We start from the raw sequence: 23,954 nt of genomic DNA on the forward strand, positions 1-23,954 counted from the left end.
TCGGGGAGATGTTCGCAAGCATGGCAGCGCCAGAGGCACCGGATTGGTCGAATCTGGCAAGCCCGTCTACTATCTAGGTACTTGCAGACGAATAGGTACCTTAGGCGCCTGAAGGTTTTGGGGACTGTGATAGGTTGGCCTTGTAGATCAACTGCGTCTGTCTATTGTTTATTTCTAGGTGCTAAACTGTCATCTCATGGTGCATGTGTAGAAGAACATGTGGTGGCTGATTCTTGACAACTGGCAAAGTTGTGACAGTCGCATTCGAAACCGAACAGTAGTTGATATCTAGAAGATGGGTAATTATCTGACAATGGCATGCAAAATGCTTACAAAAAAAACAAATTTTTTTTCTAATCAGCAGACCAGCAGTATAGTTATCTACCTATTTACCCGTGGCATCTCTCTGGTCTTGAATTCATGGAAAAATTATGGAGTACTGCGTCGAATAAATCGGAGTAGCGTCCTCCGGACCCAGCATTGTTCTGGAGCTCTCGACGGTGTCGGTTATTAATAAGGAACTACGGAATATTGTCAAGACATAGACTCGTCCCCGGAGGACTGTGTAGCGTTGCTATGTCGGTAATGCTTTTCGCTGCGCGAGTTTGAGGATATCGCTTTGCATGGAGGGGCAAGTATTGGGCAAATATCCCTGGTCATGGAGAAGGGGTTTATAGGTGGCAGTGGAAGAATGGCCCGATGATCGGCGTCGGCTAATGTCATCAGTACTCCCCTATGCGTTGGAGGGGTCTTGACGCTTGACTCTGTGCGAGTCTGGGTAGTCGACGGCAATTGATCTCCTGAAGGTAGAATTTTTTCTTCATTGAAACCTAGGGTTCTAGATTGATAAGGATTATCTAACATATGGTAAATTTTTGCTATTATGCTAAATGCTTTACTCTGCATGGCAAAACTGGCAAATCTCCGCGGGAGAGGATGCCTGAGGTAGAGACGGCGATAGCTGGAGTGGGGGGACTGCTACACAGCTACGCAGTCAGCACAAGGGTTCTGATACAGAAGAGATTGAAGCTGTGTGCTATCCATTTCGTAGCAATTGGCAGAAAAGCGAGTCCAATGCACCAATTGACTTATGATGCATCAGAGGCGACTCTTATAGCAAATCATGGATGTCGGAAAACCCAAATGCTACGGAATCCTGACCATCCCAACAACGTCAATCGAGCATTCGGTGAGTTGCTGCCCCACCGCCGACATCATTTCCCTTACCATCCCCCCACCTTGTCTTGTCTCTTCCCCCTCCAACCTGGCTGTCCGTATCTCGTAGTAAGCATTCGCCATAGCTCTCTACTCTACTCTCCTCTTGCAACCTTTTTCTTGCTCCTTCTCTTACTCTCTCACTTTCTCCTGAAACCCTCCCCAAAAAAGATTTCCAGAAGAAAGTTTGTTTAATAAGTACCATCTCCTGCCCTTCCTCCCCGTCTCCCCTCCGTCATTTACATCATCTAACCTTCCCGCAAAAAAAAGTTAGCAATCATGGGTTATACCGATCTGGATCAATTGGCTATCAACACGATCCGTATTCTTGCGGTATGCTCTATCTTGTCCCCTTTTCATAGCGCATACCTCTATAATACCCGAGTCGATGGTCGTGGTGATGGTTGAGATGCTGCTGTCTCCAACTTGTAATGAAAGCTGGCCGCGGAACACCCCGCTCAGTGTCGAGGGCAAGCTCGGATGATGGCTGCTTTTCATCGAAAAGCCCCATTTCAGCTCCATCTTCATGGCATAGAGCAATCTGTCGGAGCAGCGTGCTAATCAATCATTCAGGTCGATGCCACCTTCAAGGCCAACTCCGGTCACCCCGGTGCCCCTATGGGCATGGCCCCTGTGGCCCACGTCCTCTTCAACAAGTTCATGAACTTCAACCCCAAGAACCCCAACTGGCTGAACCGGGATCGTTTCGTTCTCTCGTAAGCTTCCTCGGCCTAGAATGATTAAGAATCTAATTGCTAATGCTCTTCATCAGCAACGGTCACGGTTGCATGCTCCAATACGCTCTCCTCCACCTCTTCGGTTACAATGTCACCATGGACGACCTGAAGAACTTCAGAGTATGATCTTTCCGTGAGTATCGAGCAAGAAATGAGCTTTTGCTAATCCTGCGTAGCAAATTGATAGCATCACCCCCGGTCACCCCGAGGCTCACGACACCCCTGGTGTTGAGGTCACCACTGGTCCTCTGGGTCAGGGATTCGCCAACGCTGTTGGTCTGGCCATTGCCCAGGCTCACACCGCCGCCGTCTTCAACAAGCCTGGCTATGATTTGGTCAACAACTACACATACTGCTTCTTCGGTGATGGCTGTGCTATGGAGGGTATTGCCAGCGAGGCTGCCTCCATGGCTGGTCACTTGAAGCTCGGCAACTTGATTGCCATTTATGATGACAACCACATTTCCATCGGTAAGTTCTTACGAAAAGTAACATTGTTGACTCAATTACTAATTGGGATATTTTTATCTAGACGGTGACACCAAGTGTGCTTTCACCGAAGATGTTATGAAGCGTTTCGAGGCCTACGGCTGGCACACCGTGTGGGTCAAGGATGGTGACAACGACCTCGAGGGCATCGAGGCCGCCATCCACGAGGCTAAGAAGGTCACCGACAAGCCCACCGTCATCCGTCTGACGACTACCATTGGTTTCGGATCCAAGCTCCAGGGTACCGGTGGTGTTCACGGTAACCCTCTGAAGGCCGATGACTGCGAGAGCGTCAAGCAGAAGTTCGGCTTCGACCCCAAGCAGAGCTTCGTCGTTCCCCAGCAGGTCTACGACCTCTACCACAAGCACGCCGCCGAGGGCGCTGCCAAGGAGCAGGCCTGGAACCAGCTCCTTGAGAAGTACGCCACCGAGTACAAGGCTGAGCACGCCGACCTTGTCCGGCGTCTCTCTGGCAAGCTTCCCGAGGGCTGGGAGAAGAGCCTCCCCACCTACAAGCCCAGCGACGCTGCCGTCGCCTCTCGTAAGCTGTCTGAGGCTGTCCTCGAGAAGATCCACGATGTCATCCCTGAACTCTTGTCCGGTTCCGCTGATTTGACCGGCTCCAACAACACCCGCTGGAAGAACGCCGTCGACTTCCAGCCCCCTGTCTACGGCATTGGTGAGTGGTCCGGTCGCTACATCCGCTACGGTGTGCGTGAGCACGCCATGGCTGCCGTTATGAACGGTCTTGCTGCCTACGGTACCATCATCCCCGCCGGTGGTACTTTCCTCAACTTCGTCTCCTATGCCGCCGGTGCTCTCCGTCTGTCCGCCCTCTCCCGCGTGCGCGTCATCCACATCGCTACCCACGACTCCATCGGTCTGGGTGAGGACGGTCCTACCCACCAGCCTATCGAAACTCTGGCCCACTTCCGTGCCCTCCCTAACTGCATGGTTTGGCGTCCCGCCGACGGCAACGAGACCAGCGCTGCCTACTACTCCGCCATCACCGCCAAGCACACTCCTAGCGTCCTTGCCCTTACTCGTCAGAACCTGCCTCAGCTCGAGAACTCGACCATTGAGGCTGCTCTGAAGGGTGCCTACCCCGTCGTCGAGGCCCCCAACGCCGCCATCACCCTCATCTCCACCGGTTCCGAGGTCAGCATCTGTATCGAGGCCGCCACCTACCTCAAGGAGAAGCACAACATCGTCGCTCGTGTTGTCTCCGTCCCTTGCTTCGAGGTCTTCGATGCTCAGTCCAAGGACTACAGACTCAAGGTCCTTCCCGACGGCATCCCCGTCTTGTCCGTTGAGGCTCTGTCCACCATGGGTTGGGAGCGCTACTCTCACGAGCAGTTCGGTCTCAACCGCTTCGGTGCCTCCGGCCCCTACAAGGAGGTCTACAAGGTAAGATCATTTTAAACCACCGCCTGATATAAGAAAAACGTCGGTACTGACTTGCTTCCTTTTCTTTAGAAATTCGAGTTCACTCCTGAGGGCATTAGCAAGCGTGCTCTTGCTACCATCGACTTCTACAAGGGCCAGCCCGTGCGCTCGCCCATCAACCGTGCTTTTGAGCAGATTCTGTAGAAGGCTTGTGTTAGCGTCATGATGGATTTCCTTTCTTAGTGTCATGTTTACGGCTCGACGAATTTCCGTTACTTTTAAATGTTCTTATCAGTCCTATCTCCCCATGGTTGTTGGTGGAGCTCTTCTAGATTTAGAGGATCAAAACAAAATTATGTCATAATATAGTCGTCGTTCATCGCGCTTATGAGTAGTAGTCAGTATGAACGCCCCTAAAGGAGTGTACGACAGGTCCAAAATCTGATATCATAGAGAACATCATTTTCATTGAGTAATTACATTTACATGCTAACCGTAATTTTGATTCACGCATCCAGAGCCTTGCGGGCAAAGTTGGGCAGAACGAAGCTGGCCCGGTGAATGTCCTGGTTGTAGTAGCGGCAGAGACGCTCCTCCTCCTCGCGGGACCAAGTGCGGACGGGCTCACGGACATTGCGGTTGGCGTCCTTGCAGCAGACCATGAAGCCGATCTGGCCGGAGGGGTAGGTGGGGATTGTGGTGTAGGCGTATTCGGCGACGGGGAAGACCTCCTTGCAGGCCTTCTTGAGGTCGGTGATGAGAGACAGATGCAGCCATTGGTTCTCGGCTGTAAGCGGTAAAACACGAACCCAAACCGATCCCGGGTGGGAGTCGGGTGGTTTGGGACGTAGACCAGTCAGCTTCGTTTTCTTCTTTTTCCATAGGAACAGACACAGATACAGATAAAATACAGATAACGAAGATAACGAAGATAACGAAGATAAATGTGGGGAGTTGAATCGGACAGGAAAAAAAGGGGAGGAAAGAAGAGGAGATGACAGGAGAGGGAAATGAGATAAAAGGGCAGATGACAGAAAGGAAAGGCGACGAACAACCTTGTGTAGTGATGACACCTCCGTCACGGAGAGCATCGCGCAGGAGCTCGAAGTAGGGCTTCTGGAAGAGACTCTCGGCGGGTCCCTCAGGGTCAGAGCTGTCGGTGATGATGACGTCGAACTCGTTCTTGCGCTCCTTGAGGAACTGGAAGCCGTCGCCAATGTGGACCTTGACGTTGGGGTGCTGGAAGCCGATGCTCATGCCGGGGAGGTACTTCTTGGAGACACGGATGACAGCCTTCACCAAGTCAGCGATCGACACCATTCGGAACTATTGTAGATAGAATAATACCTCGTCAATGTCGCACAGGATGGCCTCCTCGACGGACTCGTGCTTGACAACCTCACGGAGGACACCACCATCTCCACCACCGATGACCAGAACCTTCTTGGGGTTGGGGTGGGAGTTCATGGCCAGGTGAGTAATCATCTCCTGGTACCTGCAGCGACATAAAACAACTTGATTAGAAGCTGCCGGAGGAACAATGTGCGGTGGGCGGGAAAACATACGAGAACTCATCCCGCTCGGTGCACTGGATGACGTTGTCCAGAACGAGAACGGTGCCGTAGTCGGTGCTCTCGAAGACAAGCACATCCTGGTACTTGGACTTCTCGTGGTGCAGGATCTGGTTGACCTTGAGGTTCATGGCCTGGCCGGGCCACATATCCGACTGCTCGGAGAACCAGCCATCTGAGGTGTCGTCAGCGGAACTGATTCAAGACAACACACAAAACAAGCGATTCAGTAAAGCAATTGGTGTCGAATCAGAGGAGATTGAGGTATATTGAGGTTGGAGAGAACCCATTGGTCGATAGGATAGGAATTATTGGCGATGTGCTGGAAGCGGGGTAGTTGGAAAAAGTGATGGAGGGGCTGATGGTGATGCACCGATAAAGATCGATAGACGATATGTGAAGAAAAGTAACATACCCTTGATAGTGGGGTGAGTGATCTCGGACATGGTGATGGAGTGGAAGGGACGTCGGCAAGGAGGATGAAGACGAAGTACAGAGGATGGAGAGGGAGAAGCAAAACGCAGGCGTAGAGAAGAGGAAAGAATCGAAGTCTTTGGAGCGGAAGAAAAGCAAAAGAAGCGCATGCGGGAGTGGGGGGTGGAAGGATGGCCTGGGTGCCTGACTGCCTGATAGGCTTTAAGATGTGGGCAGTTTTTTTCCTCACTTCTTCTACCCTTTGCTATTTTTCTGCCTTGACCTCTTTTATCGTTGAGAATTCTGTTTTGATGGGCCGAGAGAGATTTCTCGGGCACAGTGGGGCCCTCTACTTACGTATCAGTACTCCAATTGCGGATACTCTAAAGCACCTACGCAGTCTACACTGTTGTATGTTACTTCCTCTGATCAGCTTCTCTGTTAGCTAATTCCCTCCCATTCCTTGGTCGTAGACGGTTATGACACGGCCATCTTCTGCTTGCATATACAATGGCATCCCCATAGTGCGATAGGCGGCACCCGTCCTGTCGAAAATAAGACCTCAATGGCCTGGAGATAAAACCGTTTCAATGACCAAGGATAGGGCAATTCGTCCGTGATTATGTTTTGGCCCTAGAAACATGCACATTCAATTGCAAACAGGCGCTCCATGAATTAATATGTCTGCTCACTGCAGCTACTGAAAGTGTAACATCCAATCAGCATCTAGTTGGACCTGCATTCATCCACGAGCAGCATGAAACCTGTACACGATCTCTACATCTGTATTCATCGGGGCAAGCACAAGTGCGATACAGCGCAAAAGATCTTTCGGATGAGATTTCCATGCGTCAAGTCTGAGACCGCTCAACCAATATGTAGACGACCGTACTTGCCGCTGTTTGGCGGCATCTGTATGGGACCGACAGTCTCTGAGGAGAGATGCAGGTGTTTGTCCGGACTATCCGGCCCTGCGGCTGCAGTTGTCATGGGATTATGCCCCAGCAAGAAGGTTCCTTCGAGCGCATCTTTGGGTTATAAATTGGCATCAGCCAAACTGATCGGGCTTGCTCCAACCCAGCCGCTGGTACCTAAGGTAGGTACCTTAGGTACCTATTTCCTACAGAAATCCACAAGTCTATCATAGCTTAACGTCTTGCTCACCTCTGTTCTGTATATCGAGCATTGAACAATATACTAGCATTCTGTCAAAATGTTTTAGTGCTAGTTGCGATGCTCCCATGGCGGCGATAGGCGAATACGCGGATTTGTGAAAGTCAACAGCCAGACGCAACAATTACCAAAAGTAGTCTAGACAGACGAGAACAATTGATTGCTTTCTAGTTACTGTACATTGCAATCACACAGTACCCTCCTCCTTAGACTTCCCGGCCCGATTCAGATCTCACTTTTCATTTTCAAGATAAAGAAAAGGCATCCATTTATTCCTCAACACCCTCAGCCAGGCGGCCAGGCTTGGAGTTAAGGTACTCGTTTCTATACAAAAGCGACAATCAGCAACTGGTTTGAAGCCTAGAGAGCGAAGAGAGATGCAAGGCAAGAGGGCGCATACCTCTCAATAGCCCAGTTCATGGCGGCGTAGGCGACCACGAAAGGAGGAACGACGTAGAGAACCTGGCCTCTGAATCTGCGGAAGGTGTTGAAGATGGCAGCGTGGAAAGCACCAGCGAGAGGGCGCTGACGGTTGGAAGACAGAGAGTAGGTCGCAATGCGCTGGGGAGTTGGGCAGCCTAGGGAGCAAGAAACGGAGTATTAGCATAGGTTGGGATATCACATGTCGCATTCTGCGGTAATCAAATTTGCTTGGAGCGGTTTTAGGGCTTCGAAGCGTCTTTGCATCCGAATGCCGGTCGTGATGTAGTAAAATGTTCGCGGGTTGAGGTCGGGGTCCATAAACCTACCCAGATCACCCCAGTCGCCCATAAAACTGCATTAGACATATTGTCAGCACATTCAATCAATCAAGCTCCTGTCAATGGCTATCTAGGACGAAAAGAAGGGTCAACAGCCGCCTTCCTCCTCTGATGAAGGAATACAACTACCCACGCATCCTAGGGATATGGGAGGCGCCTGAGACCGCAATTCGGGGGAACTCACACTCCGCTCTTAGGATCAAGATGACCACCCATTGTTAATATTGCCGGAAGAACCGAAAATTGCAGAGAAAACAAGCGTGGATGTGCAGCACAGGTCGAGAGCAGCGGCAGAAAGAGAGACGAGGTCGACTCGGGCCAAAACGGCGAAGTTGGGAGGTTTGGCCTGCATCCGGCGCTAGACCCGATTGGGTCAGCATGCGAAAAGCCCGACATCATCAAATGAGAGACCGCAGTACACGACCACCATCTATTAGTGTTGACGACTCCGTTCCCATCACATTCCATCTCATCCATCATGGCGGCTAACGGTCTGTACAATCTTTACCGGCTTGCCATCCCCGTGGCGACGGGTGCGATGATCTTCAACGCTTCCATCTACGACGTCCGCGGTGGAACACGGGCGGTCATCTTCGACCGATTGAGCGGTGTCCAGGAGAAGGTCGTCAACGAGGGCACACATTTCCTGATCCCCTGGCTGCAGAAGGCGATTGTCTATGATGTTCGAACCAAGCCTCGCAACATCTCCACTACAACGGGAAGTAAGGACTTGCAGATGGTGAGCTTGACTCTGCGAGTCTTACATCGCCCTGATGTCCCGAAGCTCCCGGTCATCTACCAGGTGAGTCCACATTGCTCCAAGCCTTGAATCGAGGCAGTCTCTTACATTTAGGATAGACCTACGGTACCGATTACGACGAGCGTGTCCTCCCCTCCATCGGAAACGAAGTCCTCAAAGCCATCGTGGCTCAGTTCGACGCCGCAGAGCTCATCACACAACGAGAGGCCGTCTCGAACCGTATCCGCACCGACTTGTTGAAGCGTGCCGCACAGTTCAACATCGCCCTGGAAGATGTCTCCATTACGCACATGACCTTCGGAAAGGAGTTCACACGGGCCGTCGAGCAGAAGCAGATCGCACAGCAGGACGCCGAGCGTGCCCGGTTCATCGTCGAGAGAGCCGAGCAGGAGCGTCAGGCGAACGTTATCCGTGCGGAGGGTGAAGCCGAGAGTGCCGAGATCATCAGCAAGGCCGTCGCGAAGGCCGGTAGTGGTCTTATCGAGATTCGTCGGATCGATGCCACAAAGGAGATTGCTCAGACGCTGGCCAATAATCCTAACGTCACGTACCTGCCTGGCAATGAAGGCAAGGACGGTGGAAAGAGCACAAGTCTGCTGCTGGGTCTGAGAAATTAAATGACAAGGGGATGAAGAAATCCGGTTGCTTGAAGAAAACAAGGCACGAGGCCGGTCACCCAATGTGACATTTTATTGTATTGATCTCATTTATTCCAACAGGATGGGGATTTGGGCTTGCATGATCTCCTGGCGAATTGATGCTGTTTGGTTGTTCCTCCGTTTCTCTTTACTCATAGTCTTTATCTGTAGCAATAGTATATCCATTCCTCTCTACAAGTCCCACATATGGTATCATTGTCATAATCCTATCTCATAGCCCCCACCTAGAGTGATCTGGCTGTTCTGTCCCTAATCAGCCAACCTGCGATACACATGAATCTGGAACCGCATATCCTCCAACCCCGCTCCTTCACCAACGTAATACCGCAGCCTGGCCGCATCCCTCCTCCACCAGCGCGAATCCTGCTCATATATCTTCTCCCACTTCCCCGCGGCAACCGACAATAGCGTATGATCCAGTAGAAACTTCATCGGATACCGTCTCTCCTGCGGCGCCTCCGAGACGCCATCCGCCTCCGCGACCTTCTTCGCTGACTTCCCCAATTTCAGAGTCGAATAGCTACCGGGGCTATCGACAACCAGAAAGACAGTCCCCGCTGTCAACAGATCCGTCGCGCGGAGCAAGAACTCCGTCGTCTTGGCCATAGACGTCGAGAAGAGCTCATTAAGGGTGAACATGAGCGTAACCAGGACCGTGCGGGCCGGCGCCGCCGCGTCGTCTAAATGCACTATCTTCCTTAATCCCTCCTCAGCAAGCGAGAGCACATCCGCGCGCTCAAATCTAACGACAAAGCTGTCTGCCCCTTCCGACTGTAATGGCGCAGGATGCGACTTTGTGCCTGGAACAGCGGGAGACCGGATCGTCCGCGCCAACCGGTCCACGACACTCGACCAGTCGGCGATATCCACAGCCGTAACAGCCAGCCCTGGCCGTGGCAACGAGGTCGCAGCTACCGCTGTGGCTTGATTTTGATTTTGATCCTGACCACCGCTTTCGTCCTCCAACGTAACCGTACCAACACTATCCGAGAGCGCGGTCTCGTCCATCATATCCCGCCAGGCAGTCGCCAGCGCCATGATCTCTGCGCCGGCTCCGCCGCCAATACAGACGATATGGTTCGTCTGCTTCTCCTTCGCCTGAGCCTGGACCTGAGCTCCATCACTTCCACTCAACAACATCCGCAACACAGACTTGAAGATCCCCGCATACCCCAACGCGCGGGACGCACTCCAACGCAGCGCATAAGCGCGCAAGAGGTCCTCATTGGCATCAGCGAACGCCGATTCAAAATCCCGATTATACAAATGCGACTTGATAGTCTGGACCAGAGACTTGATATCTAATTCATCTTTTCCCGCGGGGGCGGTCGTCTGAGCCTCGGGTTCGCTGTCGGTCTCGGCCCTAGGCGTTTGTGCTCCATGTTCATTTTGACGCTCATAGTCATGGCCATGGTCATGCGGCCCATCACTTGTAAGCAAAGCCGTCTTGAATACGTTCAGCAGCAGTTGCTGGAGAGTCAGCGGGATGGTGGCGGAGAGATCGATCTGGTTCCCATCCTGACCAGTTTGGTCATGTCGCGACGTTGCTGTTTCCTGTTTGCTCTGCTGCGGCCTTTTCTTTTCTTTTCGGCTATCGCGACCTGGTGCGTTCTTTGATGATGTGGGTTTCTTTGAAGCACCTGATCTTGGTGGTCCCATGTCCTTGGATATTGTTGCAGATTGCGGCTTTTGATTGGGTTGCTTGAGTTTTGCTGGCTGGCTTTGGTTATGTATTTTTTACCTGGTATTCGGCCCGTCATCCACCGATTAAATCAGATTTATGTCGCGTTGACAAGTTTACTATCAACAACGTTAATGATATTCATCATGTTTCTTCAAGTTGACATTGTGAAACAAGTATCACATTCGAACTAGTCTGCAGGAAACATATGACATAATTCGTAATGCAGATCTACGCTCAAGAACTACATGGCCTACAATCGGCCTCAAAACCCGTCAACATGTAAATGTCTCGTATTCGACAATGACGATTGGAGTGTAGATTCACTGACATGTAGCCTCACAAATGTGCAGTTTGTAACGCCAAAGGTGATTGAAAAGCCTCGATGAATGTCATGGGACAAGAAACAACAGAAGCGCCCATATAACGTGGCCACCACCGTCAATGCAACGATGTTGACGAATGCGCAAATGAACGCCAGAGATTAGAAGGAAAAAAGAAAAGAGGCTAAAAATGAATGAAGAGAAATAAATGCAACGGCATTGCTTGCCCTTAATAACAATCGGACATCAACGAGGGACAAGAAATTGAAACAGAGCATCATACTCTTACGCTTGAAAGGCATGCCGAGAAAAGAGATTCGTCAGTAATCTCAACCGAAATGGGAAAGTAGCAGAAAAGCTGGAGTGGTCCGCAAGGAATGAACCTGCAAAGACCATGCGGAATGAATCGTTCATAATGTGGATCAATATGTACAGAATTAAAAGTGGAATCGTTGAAGTGGCGGCGAAAACTGTTCATGACGGCTGATCTTCTCGAACAGCCTCCTCGTTCAGCTTCTCCTTGTCTTTCGTCCTCCAAAAATGTACGAGACGGCTGATACGACGGCTCTTCTTCTTTGACTTCTCAGAAACATCACTGGGAGGCTTTTCCTCGTAACTCAGTTTGCTTCTCTCGCCATGAGGACCACCAACGAGTTTGGATAAACTAGCCAAGCTTGACCTCTTCTGGCTGTGAGCTTGACTGCTGCGGCGAGTGCCGGCGGCAGAAAAAGAAGCCGAGCGGTCAGTGGAAAGTCGAGAACGATGGAAGAAGGTGCCTGAGAACCGATTCAACGTATTTGTTGTGGTCGACACACTGCTAGTCAAAGACGGCACATCGTCCACTGAAGCCTGATGATAGTCCACAGATGGATTGTACGATGGGTTGGAGAAGTTGTGATCTGTTGTCGAAGCTGTTGTGATAGAGCGAGGAGCATCGGAAGAAGACAAAGTGAAGTCCGGAGACGGGAAAGAAGATTGAGACAGCGAACAGCTACTCTGTAGGGAAAATTGGGGGATGGTGCCAGTGAGTTCCAGAGGAGACGTCGCCGGTCGGGTGTCAGCAGGCAAAAACCTTGGTGAAATTTCAGGACTGGGGGGCACTGGCGGTTTATTCGGCCAATTCTCGTGTTTGATGATTTCCACCGGGCTCTTTGGATGGCTTGTGAAAGGATTCTTAGCACTGTGGAGCTGGTCAACAGCCCTCTCATGTGCAGATAGTCCGGCATCCCCAGAGGTCTCCTGGCTCGCAGGAGCAGGGGTGGGAGCTTCCGGCCCTGTTCCCTCGTTGTTCTGGATGCCGAGGCCAGCTCTTTCTGTGCTGGATCCGGCATCCGCCGACCTTCGAGTCAACGTGTCGGAGGTGGCCTTGCTATGCACCGTTATCTGGTCCGAATTATCGGGTTGTGGGACGACATTAGATTTGGAGGCTGCCTGATCTTCCTTTGGTGATTCACTAGTAGCCGCCAAAAAGGCGTCCTCCTCTTCCTCATAAAAAACATCAGGATTTTCCAGGCTGGAGGAATTGATAAGGCGATTGTTTAGAAAACTGCGATCAAAAGGAGGCATCTCCGGAGCACTTTCTGCACGTCGATGATAGCGCATTTCAGGCCCGACGAATTCACCCCGTCGTCCACCACTGTACATACGTCGAGATACAACAGAGAATCCACTCCCGATACCTCTATCGGCACGCATATCAGGTGTGTTGAAGGGTCCTAGAGCTGCATCCAAATCGATGACTGGACTGAGAGCATCATCCTGTACGCCCTGCTCGTAGAAGCTCCTTGGCTTCCAGGAGTCTTCGAATGACGGCTGCGCATTAGTCTCCATAGCTGACCGGCTCGATTCGGGGGCGTTGGGATTTGTGGGAGTGCGGATAACAACGATGTTATCATCGTCAAAATCGACGTCCAGCCCCGACCCGAGATCAGAGTTAGTTCTGGTGATGACCGGTGTAGGAATTGCAAAGTTTGTCCCTCCATTTTCCTTCTTCGAGTGATGCCGCTTGCCCTTGCTACGGATTAATATCGAGCCTGCCCAAGATCGTACCTTCTTTTGTCTCTTCTTGGTCTTTGATCGCCCTTTCTTCGAGGCACGAGGTTCGGCTGATTCATCATGGTCGTCGCCAGATGTATCGGAGCCTGACCCAGTGGATGATGAACGCCGAGAAGAGTTCATTGAGTGACTGTCATCACCAAATCGATTTTTCTTCCCAATAGCTGCGTCAAGAAGCCCAGAAGACAGACTTTTGTGGACTCGAGAATGTCCAGTAGCAGACGACGGTCGCTTCATCTGCGATACATCGCCAGAAACCCCATTTCCACCAAGATCAAACATCAAGAGCGCGTCGGCAGTCCTGGGTCTAGGGGAGACCTTTTCAGGAGCCGAGGACGCCGCCTCATTAGCAGCGAGAAAACCATCTTTACCAGACTTTCCGCTATTTCTAGCAACCGGTTGTGATTGGTGGGGGCCCATGGGTCCAGGACTATTCGACTTGACCGGCAAAACTGGTCGTCCACTAGCAGGTGATCGATCTGGGGACTCAGTGTTAGCCCGATGAGGCGAGCTTCCAGCGAATGGAATCCGGGGAGAGGCTGGAGGTGTTGGTCGACCCAGAGGTATCGCTGAGGAGACGGGCCGGTGTTGTTCCTCGAGTGCGCCGTTTTCACGCCTTGGGTCTGCTGGTGTCGATGGTGTACTTCCTGCGGGTTTCGGTGCAAGCGCTTTAGTTATTTCCGCAAGATCTACACCAGAGACGGCTGCTGATCGTCGATGGGCATGGTGACGTCGTCCGGGCCCACCTGCACTGAATCCAGGACCAGGAGTAGGGAGTTTAGCAGGAGCTGGCAATGAGTTTTCATCGTTGCTCTGGCCGGTCTCTGTCCCTCCCGAGGTGACTAACTGATCTCCTCCGATGAATTCACTAGGTCGCCGACGGTGTCCACCCGCTCGAGTCGGAGGAACTGCTGATACGGAGGATTGCGTGGCGTGGGATGATCCGGGGTTGAAGGAGAAAGCTGGCAGAGGGGCAGGAATTCTGCTTCTTTGCTCAGGCGGTGCGGATGGCTGGATATTCGAGGTTTCTGGATCGCGAGCCGGAAAGACGAATGGTGGATTGGGAAGAGGTGCGGCCATGCTTAAATTACGACGGCTGTGTCGGCTGGGAGACTGGCCAGGCGAATCGAAATGCTGAGACAAGGGTGCAGGTGACTGAGGTGGAAGAGGCAGAGAGATCGAAGCCATGGTTAGCAGTGGACAGCAACTACTTGCTGGTCAAAACAACAATCCGCCCAACTCCTTGAAAAGAAGATATCCACAGTTGATTGATCCGGACGCACAGGGACCTCCAGACCAAGTGACTTTCCTTCGGTTTATTGGAAAGCCTGGCGATGTCTGGAGGTCTTCACCTTCGCAAAGACACCATTGAATGTGTTGAAGGATTCCGCGAGCTCGAAGGCGACGATCCCAATCAAAGTCAAGTTTCGGTCTGCGAGATACAGAAAAAAAGGGAGATGACGAAGGAAAACAGAAGTCGAAGAACAACTCCTAGGGCTGCAGTTTCAATATCCAACAGTCGAGTCGATTTGAGTAAGGCGATGGGCGCAGCAACTTCAAAACCGACCGGAGTTGTTGATGACAGCGCAGGTCTGAATTGTTGTTTGGGTTAATGAGCGGACGGCCACAAGAAGGGCCAGAGGGACAAAATCTGAGACGAGAAAAATAGGAGCGGACAGAAAGAGGAAAAGAGCAAAAGGAAGCAACAGAAGCAAAATGAGGGAAGTCAAGAGGAGATGAGGATGAGGATGAGGATGGGGGAGGAGTAAAGAGGCGGGAGTAACGGACTTGGTAAAACTAGCAGACTACAGGAAAAAGAAAAGACGAAGATTGGAGCAACCGACGGAAACAAAGGAGGAGGACAGGCTGATTTGCGGGCCAGGAGTGAATGACGGGTAGATAGAGCGAGAGGCAGCGAGAGAGCCACAGCAAGAGGGAGGAGAAGGGTGAATGTGTGGAGGGCAACACACACTGATTGGCTGTTGCACAGTATAGTGGGGGCCTGGGGGGTCCAAGGACAGTTAGTAACTTTCCTTAGCGTAATTTGTTCCTGACTGACCGGTTCAATACGCGGTATTACCCGCTCCAATCGATCAGAAATCCACCACCCAGTCAATGTGTGGCAGGAAATTTCACGAACTGCTGCAATACAAGTATCTGACAGGTCTACGAAGTACGAAGAATCAGGTGCCTATTATTATTATTAGGTTCTAATTTCCCATGATTCATAGAGATTCAAACTAGACTAGCCGTATATTATTAAATATTCGTGAATAATGATCCATCATCATTCAGTTTAGGAATCTAGCAGACAGGAGACCAAGGTATTGAATGATGAAGCGGACCCAGTTGGCTGCGGTCACTCGGACCGACCGTTTCTGAGCCCTTGTTGGAGTTCGGTTCGTGCATCTCCGGGGCAGGATGTACCTGGGAGAAATTCGAGTCTCTTGAGGACTGGAATGAACAAGCCAGCATGTGAGTGTCATACAAAACTCTCTTTTGATTGTGACTGGAACATCTTCAAAGTAAAAGCGTCATGGACCCTGCGTTGCCACTGGGTGTACGAGGTCAACCCTGGTTAGGGGATAAGACACAAACGCCCTTGAAAGTCTGCCAAATCTTATTAAATCACCCGTGGTTTAATATTGTTATTCAGCAGAGATCATAATAATAAATCAATCAATAATAGGTTCAGATTGTTGGGATTTGACTAGCTATGGTTTAGACTAAATGCATCTCATAATCAAAAATTGTCAATAGCTGCAGTGCACACCGTACATTACCTATGGTCATTTCCGAAGTGAACACTTTCGGAGAAAATCCCTCCAGGCACCAACTGGACTAAATGCCCGTTCCTGACGGCGTATCCAATCAGCGGTGCAGAAAGGCCAGTCGAAATCTCACTTATCTTGGCAAGACCCGGCTGAGCGCCACCGCTAGTGCCATGAAGCTAACCTTGAACCAGAAGTGAACTAGTAGTAGTAACTTACAATGGTCTAGTGTATTTTACCAGGCACATCAATAAGACGGTGATCCGGTGATCCCTGCTTTGCTTGATATTCTTAGTTTACTCCGTACACAGCCTCTTGAACTGTTCATTTCTGAAGGACTCGGTTCCATAGAATGGCCGGAGGGCTTGACGCTCGATGTGGCATTCTTAATTCTAAAGATTACATGCAGACTGTACGGCTGGAGCAAATATGCCACCCTTAGTCTTGAAGAAAACCGACATGGGCTAGATGCTGAGCAGCCCCCCTTGTTGGCAAGTGGAGTATGAGCGGCTACGTCAAGGTAGTACGTGGATATGGCGCATCTTTCAGGATTGCCCTTATGGATGATCGAGGCAAATGTCACTTGTCAGGCATTTGGCAATTGACACATTCCTGACGGATACCCCATGAATCAGGTTATGGCCCCCTTCTCTCTCCTTGGCATACAATCTCACGCTTTCAGCTCTTATATGAAGTGCAGGTACTTATCTTACTAGGTAGGTGTCTACGGAGTGCGGAGTACGTATATCCATGGCGATAATTGCCAAGTCATACGGCACAGACCAGGCGGTTCCCTGTTGCTGTTTCGAACACTCTGGACAACCTGTAACAAATGCAGGAACCGCAGATGATAGCCTTGTCCCAGAAGTGGTTCTCATGCCATGATCAACTACAGTACTTCGTAGATGCTCCGCCTTTGAGATATATTAGAAATAATACTCTCCGGACATCAGGATGTGTCTCCTTGTTCATTTGTTTCATTTGCAGATAGCGCAGTTTGATCATCAATGCATTGTTTATCCGGTTCTATTTCCGGAACAAAGCAGGCACGGATCATCAACCCCAAATTCGAAACATACTCGAATCCTCAATCGATAGCTTCGATCGCATCACTGTCTCAGACCGCTACAAGATTGCGGGAAGTGCGGGAACCAAGTCATTGAAGCTCATCATGCCGCTGTTCGCATCGCAAACATCGAGCAACTGCATCGGCGCTTAACCTGCGTACTTCCTTGCGATACTTATCGTTGCTATTTCCGGCTACTGATAAAGTGTTTGTTACTCTATTCTCCGCGACTACTGTATTTATGGCTTCGAGTACCTTTCTACCTGCATCAGATAGCGAGTCGCGGGATAAGCCACCCTGAGGGCAGATACTGCTGTCAACATCCCGCAACTGCGTCATGATCGCACAGATGTCATGAACGAATAAACATGATTCTCACCCAGTTTTACCTATTCTCCAGTAATTACCCCAGTTTACGAAACAACAGTTGATGGGGGATATTCCCAATAAGCCACGTTGTATGCAAGGGTCTATTCTTATAGATGTCTTGGCTTACTTTCGATGTCTCATCGAAGCATCGCAGCCAGAACTATTATTGGATTTACCAGTTAGAACGATTCAGATAGTTAGTTATTGATCCATGGTTATGTCAGCGGCAACTCTTCTCTCTGACCTTGGAACCAGTCAGCGTCTTAATCCACTCGGCGATTGCGAAGAGTTCCGTACTCTACCCACGGAGTACCACTTCCGGATCTACCGGTTCACAAAATACAGTACGATTAGATAAGGGCTGACATCCATAGGTATGCAAAGCAAACGGCGAAATCCGAGAGCGTATCTCAGCCCTATGAGATGTTCCATGGTTGCACTGCAGATAGGTGGACATTCTTTTAGATCAAGATTACCGCTTTGGTCTCGATGATTACGGCGATGACCTCGTCACTCCTATCAGTTTCTTAAAGTTTGCAACAAGCATCGGCCTGGATAGCCGCACGATCCTTATCCTTATCCTGATCCTGATCCTGCACCAGGACACTCTTGTTATCCTCCTGCGAGCTGACAGGTACGTCTAATGCCGGGTTCCTCCAGAAGAAGTTCACCGGCTTCAAAGATACCGTCATTTTCTCCGCCGGCATGACAGGCCAATCCTCCACGCGAGGGTTATGCGTCGTCCCGAACGTGTGCCAGATCACAATATCCTCGTTGCGCACGCTGACTGGCGCCGGTCGCGATCGGATCCAGGAATCGATCCCCTCTCCTCCTAATGACTGCATCGTGTGCTCGCCTGCGCTGTACCGCTCCTCATCGCTGTATCGGGTCACCCAGACAGCGTGCTCGGCAAATTCAGAGCGCTTGAAGTGGTAGGATGACGGGTGTGCCAGTACCATTTGTGAGTAGTGCGGCACAAGCTTATATCCGACTGGTCCTCCGGACATGGGGTTCTTGACATTTTCGTTGATGATCTTGAACACTCGTCCTTTGGTGACATCAAGATCCAGCGGTGTTTCGGACTCAACGATGTGGTTCACAGTTGTGTATCCCACTCCGAAAGGGTTATGAACGCTGGGGTCGTTGAAGGGCATTGCGTGGGATTCCTCCACCATCAGGGAGTTCGTGTGCCCATCAATAGCTGGGTCTATTCGCAGAGAAAAGAGGTGCTGATGGTACGGCGCCATGACCCCGGGGGCCACGATGGTTCCATATGGTACTGTCTGGCCCAAGTTGATGGGTGCTGTGGATAGAATGCCTGTTGCGCGGACCTCGTAGGTGACCGACGCATCTTGAGTGAAGTGAAATGCAAATATGTACTCGTAGTTCCCGACCGTGATGATCGTCTGCAACACAAGGACGCGCGACCTTGTCACGACGGCATTCTGCGTCCGATAGTTGGTGTGCTTCCACAGTATACCATCATCAATTTCATGGCAGCAAACTACATTCGGTAGAACTATGGGGTCACCAGCAGAGGTGTGATGGTATCCATCAAAGTATTTGATATAGCCTAAGCAATCGCACCCTTTTCATCCTTGTTAGCATTGCCTTGCCATCAGTCCCACTTTGAATGAATACCTACCCAGCTTCAGGTTATTTGAATTCACACCGGCCAAGTTCGATCCAAGGTCGAAAGCGGCCTTGCGCGGATATGGGGCACGACTATCGCCATACGGAACAAACATCTCAGACAGTGAGAGTCTGTAGAAAATGCTCCGACCATCATAAGTAATATCGTGGAGCGTCAAGCCCTCCCGCTAGAGAAGGCGCACAGTGTCAATTTGGAATCAACCGCTGCTTCTAGATGGCGACTCACATAATTGAACCCGACTCTCATCCGCCACTTCTCCCAGGTGAGCAGATTTCCGTGCACCTGAAACGAAGGCCCATCTGGCTGGACGACCTGGTACGGCTTGGTTGTAGTTCGCCTTTCAGTGACAAGATCAGGATGATATTCGCTGGTACGGTGGATCTTGTTCCGATCAAACGGCTTGACACTAATCTCACTGACAAGCCCAGTTCTGTCGTGCTCACCCAAAGGTAGTGAGAGAACTCGCTTAACCGTGAGATCGCCCGACATCTCCACGCAGATATCTAACGGATACGCGTAATGGTTCGCATCACCGTGGTTCCCAAGACGCATATAGAAGTAGCACTGTATAGAAAGTTACTACTACACTCTCCGACATGATCGAGTACTATACCATGATAATTCGCTCCGACATATCGTTCATTCCGTCGGTCCCATACGTCCAAGGCTCAATACAGACGACAGCCTCCTCTGGAAGTTCTAGCAAACGGATTGCCTCCTGCACCTCGGCTGAGGCAATGCAAGCATCCTCAGCAGCCTGCATCTCCTCCGTGTCGACATATGAGTGCCTTCCCGCGAGGTCTTTCTCTTTCGTGATCTTGCCAGTGTCCAATTCAATATGAACCTCGCGAAAATCTGCTGTCGTGTTCTTGTAGAATTGAACGAACGCAGTCCGCTTCGGAGCATTGACGTCCTGTTTGCCAGAACGCTCTGCCTCTAGATATGGTATCATCAGGGCTTTGGGAGGCTCCAAAAGGGTGACTACCCTGAAGACGAGTTTATCGCTCGGGTATGCATTTCTCAGATAACGCACGGCCTGAACTGTCAGCTTAGATTGAACAATAGCAGCGTTGGCGAAGACACAAGCTTACCAGCGATATCTCAGCCGGTAATAATGGGTCGAGGGGATGTTGTAGCATAGTTACAATGAGAAGCTAGTCTATCAATCCGTATTGATGCAATCGACGATGGAAAGCCAAAGTTGGAACACCAAACTATACTGAGGGGGAGACATGGCTTTTTAAGGTCCATGGGCACAGACTAGCAGTCCGAGCAGATCAAAACCACATCCTTCCACCGCAAAGGCACCATCTAAGGAACTCAGGATACGCTGAACCTTTAGAGGTAGGTTGATGCGGAGTACCACATCGATGGTGACTGATAGGTCAGCACCTCCGATGGTCAAGTGCCGTGATAGGATGGGAAGTGGATGCTTTATCAACTTCCAACCTTAGAGGTAAAGATTGTCAATGACAACTGATCCATAGAGCTTCTGGGTAAGTCAGTCAATACGAGATAAATTCATCCCAGTCGTCGCATTGGTTGTCAAGCAGCAAATGTTCTGCGCGTAAGTGAGGGCAAGATGCTCCCTTCGTAACCCCGCACTCTTCTTTCGCTTCGACTATTACAAGTAAGCTAAAGAATAAGGAAGACTTGCGCTACTCACATCTGATGGATTACGATGGTATACACCTTGCGGGCGGCACCTTGTTGAGCTTGAATAGTCTAGATCTAGGTCTTGATAATAGGTGCGCCAGAAATGATCAAGCTTCCACCTTTGGCCTCAATACTGTTTTATAGGGTAGTGAAAGGGATATACACTGAAATGAAACAGTTCAACATAGATCGTGAATGTAACGTTGAATGCCCGTACAATAACGCCAGTCGCCTGGAAAACGATGCTTCTTGTTCCTACTTGCCTTAGGTCTCAGTAGCACTTGGCGAAATTGCGAGTATGACGACAAAAGAGGTTACGATCAAAGCAGCCGCAACAATTGCTACCAGAGCAACACTTCCACGGCTCGCTGGAAATTTGCCCCTGATGATCCAGTACTGACTCTCAAAATAGCGGTGGAACCCAATCAGAAGGATCATCAGGGCGATTCCAATGAACGTCGTTCCGAGAGGTTTGCCGATATTCCGCAGTCGTTGTGATTCAGACGTGATCTTTATTGTTGCAGGATCATAGAAAGGGGGTGAAAGGAGTGAAGGGAACTGTTGAGAGGATACGTCGGAAGACGGTGCGTGGGTCGCGTTCAGGCGGAAGAGCTGGGTCACTGCGATGCCAATGGAAGCAAAAGCTAGCGAGGTTCTCAACCAGGCCAAGAACGTGCGTTCTAGCAGCGACAGACGTTAACGAATGCTACAGATTCAGGATGGAAAGAGGAGAAAAAGGAAAACCGAGACGTGGAGGCACACCTAATGCAAGATGATCTCGAGCGACGCTTCCCTTATTTTCGAGTTCTACACTGCCATATCTCTCCGCCAGTCGAGTATACCACGCGATATGTGAATCGTCCAAACCCGACTGATCGTTTGATGCATCGGTGTTCCCTCCATTTCGTTGTGCTGAATTCTTTGCATTACCGTTGCCAGATCCGGAATCTCGGTTTCTCAGGCCATCGGTCGAACCGGATTGCTGCTGTGCGGAGTGTCCATTACTTACAGCTCGATCAGCACCATTACTTGCCTGTGACAGGGCTGATGGCGACATGCGTGCTGAACTCGAGGTTTTGGATGGAGAGGATGAAGAGCGATGCGTTCTAGTGGCCTCTCTGGCGTGGGATTCAGTCAGATCCGAGTGGTCCATGATGGCGTGCTCGCCAAAATGCAGGACTAACAGTAGGCCAATTCAGTATTTGCTTATTTGAAAGGGCACACCATCAGCTGCCAGATGTAGATATATCGACCGTTAATTCTCCAGATTGTCCTCCAGGTTTCACATCGACCATGGCCAGAGGTGCTGAGAAGACGATAGAATTGGTTAATATCCTGCCGTGATTTCTTGCCTCTTTCGCATATATACAGCAGACTTTAGCTATCCTTCCATCTGCTTCCTTCAGCTTGTCTTTACGCAAACAGGATCTCCTTAGCCATTAGCGGCTAGTCTATTGGTTGATCACATGGTGACTGAAGATGACGCTAGCCTGCTTATGGCAATGCTGTCACAATCCTTTTCTAGCAGGCGGTGTGTTGATACGCCCCATCTGCCGGCGAAAGCGCCCATGACACCACTTTATTTCGTTGTCAGCTCAGTAGTATTGTTACTTTAGAGTCAAGTGATACATTTCGAGGTCACTTGCCAGCATCCGACAGAACCAGATTGTTCTTGATGCGAACTTCTACATGATGGCATCTCATGCGACTATGTCGTCTCCGCCAGCAGGACCCAAGCTTGATTTGTCCAAGAAGTTATCCGAGCTGCGAGCTAGTCGCAAGTCTCACTCTGGCCCCTCGTCCAGAGAGCCCGCCCCGGTGACACCTCCGCTCCCTAGCCCACCCGATCTATCGACTCATACCTATACACGGCCTGTTCGGCGTATTCTATCGCGGAAAGATCACGAGACCTTTCTTGCATCGTCGACCTACACTCTCGTCGTCGCCTTCATTTTCGGCCTCTCTGATTCAGTAAGAGGACGTGCGGTTACAGATAACAAAGACCAACCTGCCTCCCCAAACATCTCCAGAATTCTATCCGTGATAGATAATATTAGACAACTCGTTGACAAGCACCCTTCCATTGACCAAGGCGGTTCAAGGTTCGGTAACCCGGCTTTCCGCGATCTCTTCGATGATGTGGCTGCGCAGAATGCGACATGGCATAGAGACATCATCGGCCTACAGAATGCGGACGCCATAGAGGAGGTATCATCATATTTGGTCCACTCCCTGGGATCGCGGGATCGGTTGGACTATGGTTCAGGACATGAGTTGAACTTTATGATGTGGCTATTGTGCCTTCGACAGATGCAGATGATATCGACAGCAGACTTTCCAATGATCGTTTTCAGAGTTTACCTCGAGTATATGCATCTCATGCGGCAAGTACAAATGACTTATTACCTGGAGCCTGCTGGCTCACATGGTGTCTGGGGTCTGGATGACTACCATTTTCTGCCCTTCCTCTTCGGTGCCGCCCAGCTTGTGGATCATCCGTACATCACACCGTTAGCGATCCACAACACAGCAGTATTAGACGAAGAAGGAGACAGATATATCTACCTGGATCAAGTGCGATGGGTAGACAGCGTGAAGACGGTCAAAGGTCTCCGGTGGCACAGTCCCATGCTGGATGATATCTCCGGTGCCAAAAACTGGCTGAAGATTGAAGGAGGCATGAAGAAAATGTTCATCAAGGAGGTCCTGGGCAAGTTACCCATCATGCAGCATTTTCTATTCGGCAGTCTGCTGCCCGCTGACCCAAGTATGGGAGAGCGCTCGGATGATGCGGAGGAGGACGACCTCCACGACCATGGAGATGGTAATCCTCACGCCCGTCACACTGATCATTTCGGAGATTGCTGCGGTATCAAAGTGCCGAGTACAGTTGCCGCTGGAGCCGAAATGAGGAAACGAATTGGCGGAACAGGTCTACGACCGATTCCATTTGATTAGCATCTATCTTGATGACGAATGACTACACCTACATTAGATCTATCAATGAAGCGAGCAATTAAATGCTATTTTCACCTGTTCACCCAAGGAGTAGTACAGGCTATTCCCGGCGTTTTGAGAAATCCATCACGGAATCGATTGAGCAAGAGAAGTCACCATTCCTCTCCCATGCAAGTTCATTCAATCTCGCTCCCTGGAAGTACCAGCGACCTCCCAACACCCAACCAAGAACACCGACGCCAGATCGCCATAAAAC

General features: G+C 50.6%; 9 protein-coding genes across 9 annotated transcripts, besides 1 other annotated feature; 3 read left to right on the forward strand and 6 right to left on the reverse strand.

The window, feature by feature from the left end:
- Positions 1 to 1,494: 1,494 nt before the first annotated feature.
- On the forward strand, positions 1,495 to 4,031 carry tktA (transketolase tktA; the record flags this gene model as incomplete). Its single annotated transcript, XM_001264407.1, has 6 exons — positions 1,495 to 1,548; positions 1,789 to 1,931; positions 1,988 to 2,072; positions 2,129 to 2,423; positions 2,485 to 3,848; positions 3,918 to 4,031. 6 exons carry the CDS (start codon positions 1,495 to 1,497, stop codon positions 4,029 to 4,031), a joined length of 2,055 nt encoding a protein of 684 aa, XP_001264408.1.
- Positions 4,032 to 4,333: 302 nt separating this feature from the next.
- NFIA_012010 (spermidine synthase) lies at positions 4,334 to 5,844 on the reverse strand (the record flags this gene model as incomplete). Its single annotated transcript, XM_001264408.1, has 5 exons — positions 4,334 to 4,614; positions 4,883 to 5,120; positions 5,175 to 5,322; positions 5,393 to 5,573; positions 5,814 to 5,844. 5 exons carry the CDS (start codon positions 5,842 to 5,844, stop codon positions 4,334 to 4,336), a joined length of 879 nt encoding a protein of 292 aa, XP_001264409.1.
- Positions 4,739 to 4,770: a microsatellite.
- A 1,410-nt stretch (positions 5,845 to 7,254) lies between the features above and the next one.
- NFIA_012020 (ubiquinol--cytochrome-c reductase subunit 8) lies at positions 7,255 to 7,756 on the reverse strand (the record flags this gene model as incomplete). The annotated part of the gene is made up of 3 exons (XM_001264409.1): positions 7,255 to 7,309; positions 7,386 to 7,563; positions 7,735 to 7,756. The coding sequence occupies 3 exons, from the start codon at positions 7,754 to 7,756 to the stop codon at positions 7,255 to 7,257; spliced, it is 255 nt and encodes an 84-aa protein (XP_001264410.1).
- Positions 7,757 to 8,224: 468 nt separating this feature from the next.
- phb1 (prohibitin subunit PHB1) lies at positions 8,225 to 9,123 on the forward strand (the record flags this gene model as incomplete). Its single annotated transcript, XM_001264410.1, has 2 exons — positions 8,225 to 8,548; positions 8,605 to 9,123. 2 exons carry the CDS (start codon positions 8,225 to 8,227, stop codon positions 9,121 to 9,123), a joined length of 843 nt encoding a protein of 280 aa, XP_001264411.1.
- Positions 9,124 to 9,414: 291 nt separating this feature from the next.
- On the reverse strand, positions 9,415 to 10,824 carry NFIA_012040 (25S rRNA (uracil2843-N3)-methyltransferase; the record flags this gene model as incomplete). Its single annotated transcript, XM_001264411.1, has 1 exon — positions 9,415 to 10,824. One exon carries the CDS (start codon positions 10,822 to 10,824, stop codon positions 9,415 to 9,417), a length of 1,410 nt encoding a protein of 469 aa, XP_001264412.1.
- Positions 10,825 to 11,643: 819 nt separating this feature from the next.
- Positions 11,644 to 14,412, reverse strand: NFIA_012050 (putative cell wall proline rich protein; the record flags this gene model as incomplete). The annotated part of the gene is made up of 1 exon (XM_001264412.1): positions 11,644 to 14,412. One exon carries the CDS (start codon positions 14,410 to 14,412, stop codon positions 11,644 to 11,646), a length of 2,769 nt encoding a protein of 922 aa, XP_001264413.1.
- Positions 14,413 to 17,957: 3,545 nt separating this feature from the next.
- NFIA_012060 (amine oxidase) lies at positions 17,958 to 20,223 on the reverse strand (the record flags this gene model as incomplete). The annotated part of the gene is made up of 5 exons (XM_001264413.1): positions 17,958 to 19,018; positions 19,076 to 19,250; positions 19,310 to 19,648; positions 19,698 to 20,120; positions 20,176 to 20,223. 5 exons carry the CDS (start codon positions 20,221 to 20,223, stop codon positions 17,958 to 17,960), a joined length of 2,046 nt encoding a protein of 681 aa, XP_001264414.1.
- A 781-nt stretch (positions 20,224 to 21,004) lies between these two features.
- Positions 21,005 to 21,893, reverse strand: NFIA_012070 (uncharacterized protein; the record flags this gene model as incomplete). Its single annotated transcript, XM_001264414.1, has 2 exons — positions 21,005 to 21,420; positions 21,503 to 21,893. The coding sequence occupies 2 exons, from the start codon at positions 21,891 to 21,893 to the stop codon at positions 21,005 to 21,007; spliced, it is 807 nt and encodes a 268-aa protein (XP_001264415.1).
- A 539-nt stretch (positions 21,894 to 22,432) lies between these two features.
- On the forward strand, positions 22,433 to 23,698 carry NFIA_012080 (serine/threonine-protein phosphatase 2A activator; the record flags this gene model as incomplete). Its single annotated transcript, XM_001264415.1, has 1 exon — positions 22,433 to 23,698. One exon carries the CDS (start codon positions 22,433 to 22,435, stop codon positions 23,696 to 23,698), a length of 1,266 nt encoding a protein of 421 aa, XP_001264416.1.
- Between the last annotated feature and the right edge of the window lie 256 nt (positions 23,699 to 23,954).

This window comes from Aspergillus fischeri, genomic scaffold (assembly GCF_000149645.3).
Source record: "Aspergillus fischeri NRRL 181 1099437636249 genomic scaffold, whole genome shotgun sequence".
Taxonomy (NCBI): Eukaryota; Fungi; Ascomycota; class Eurotiomycetes; order Eurotiales; family Aspergillaceae; genus Aspergillus; species Aspergillus fischeri.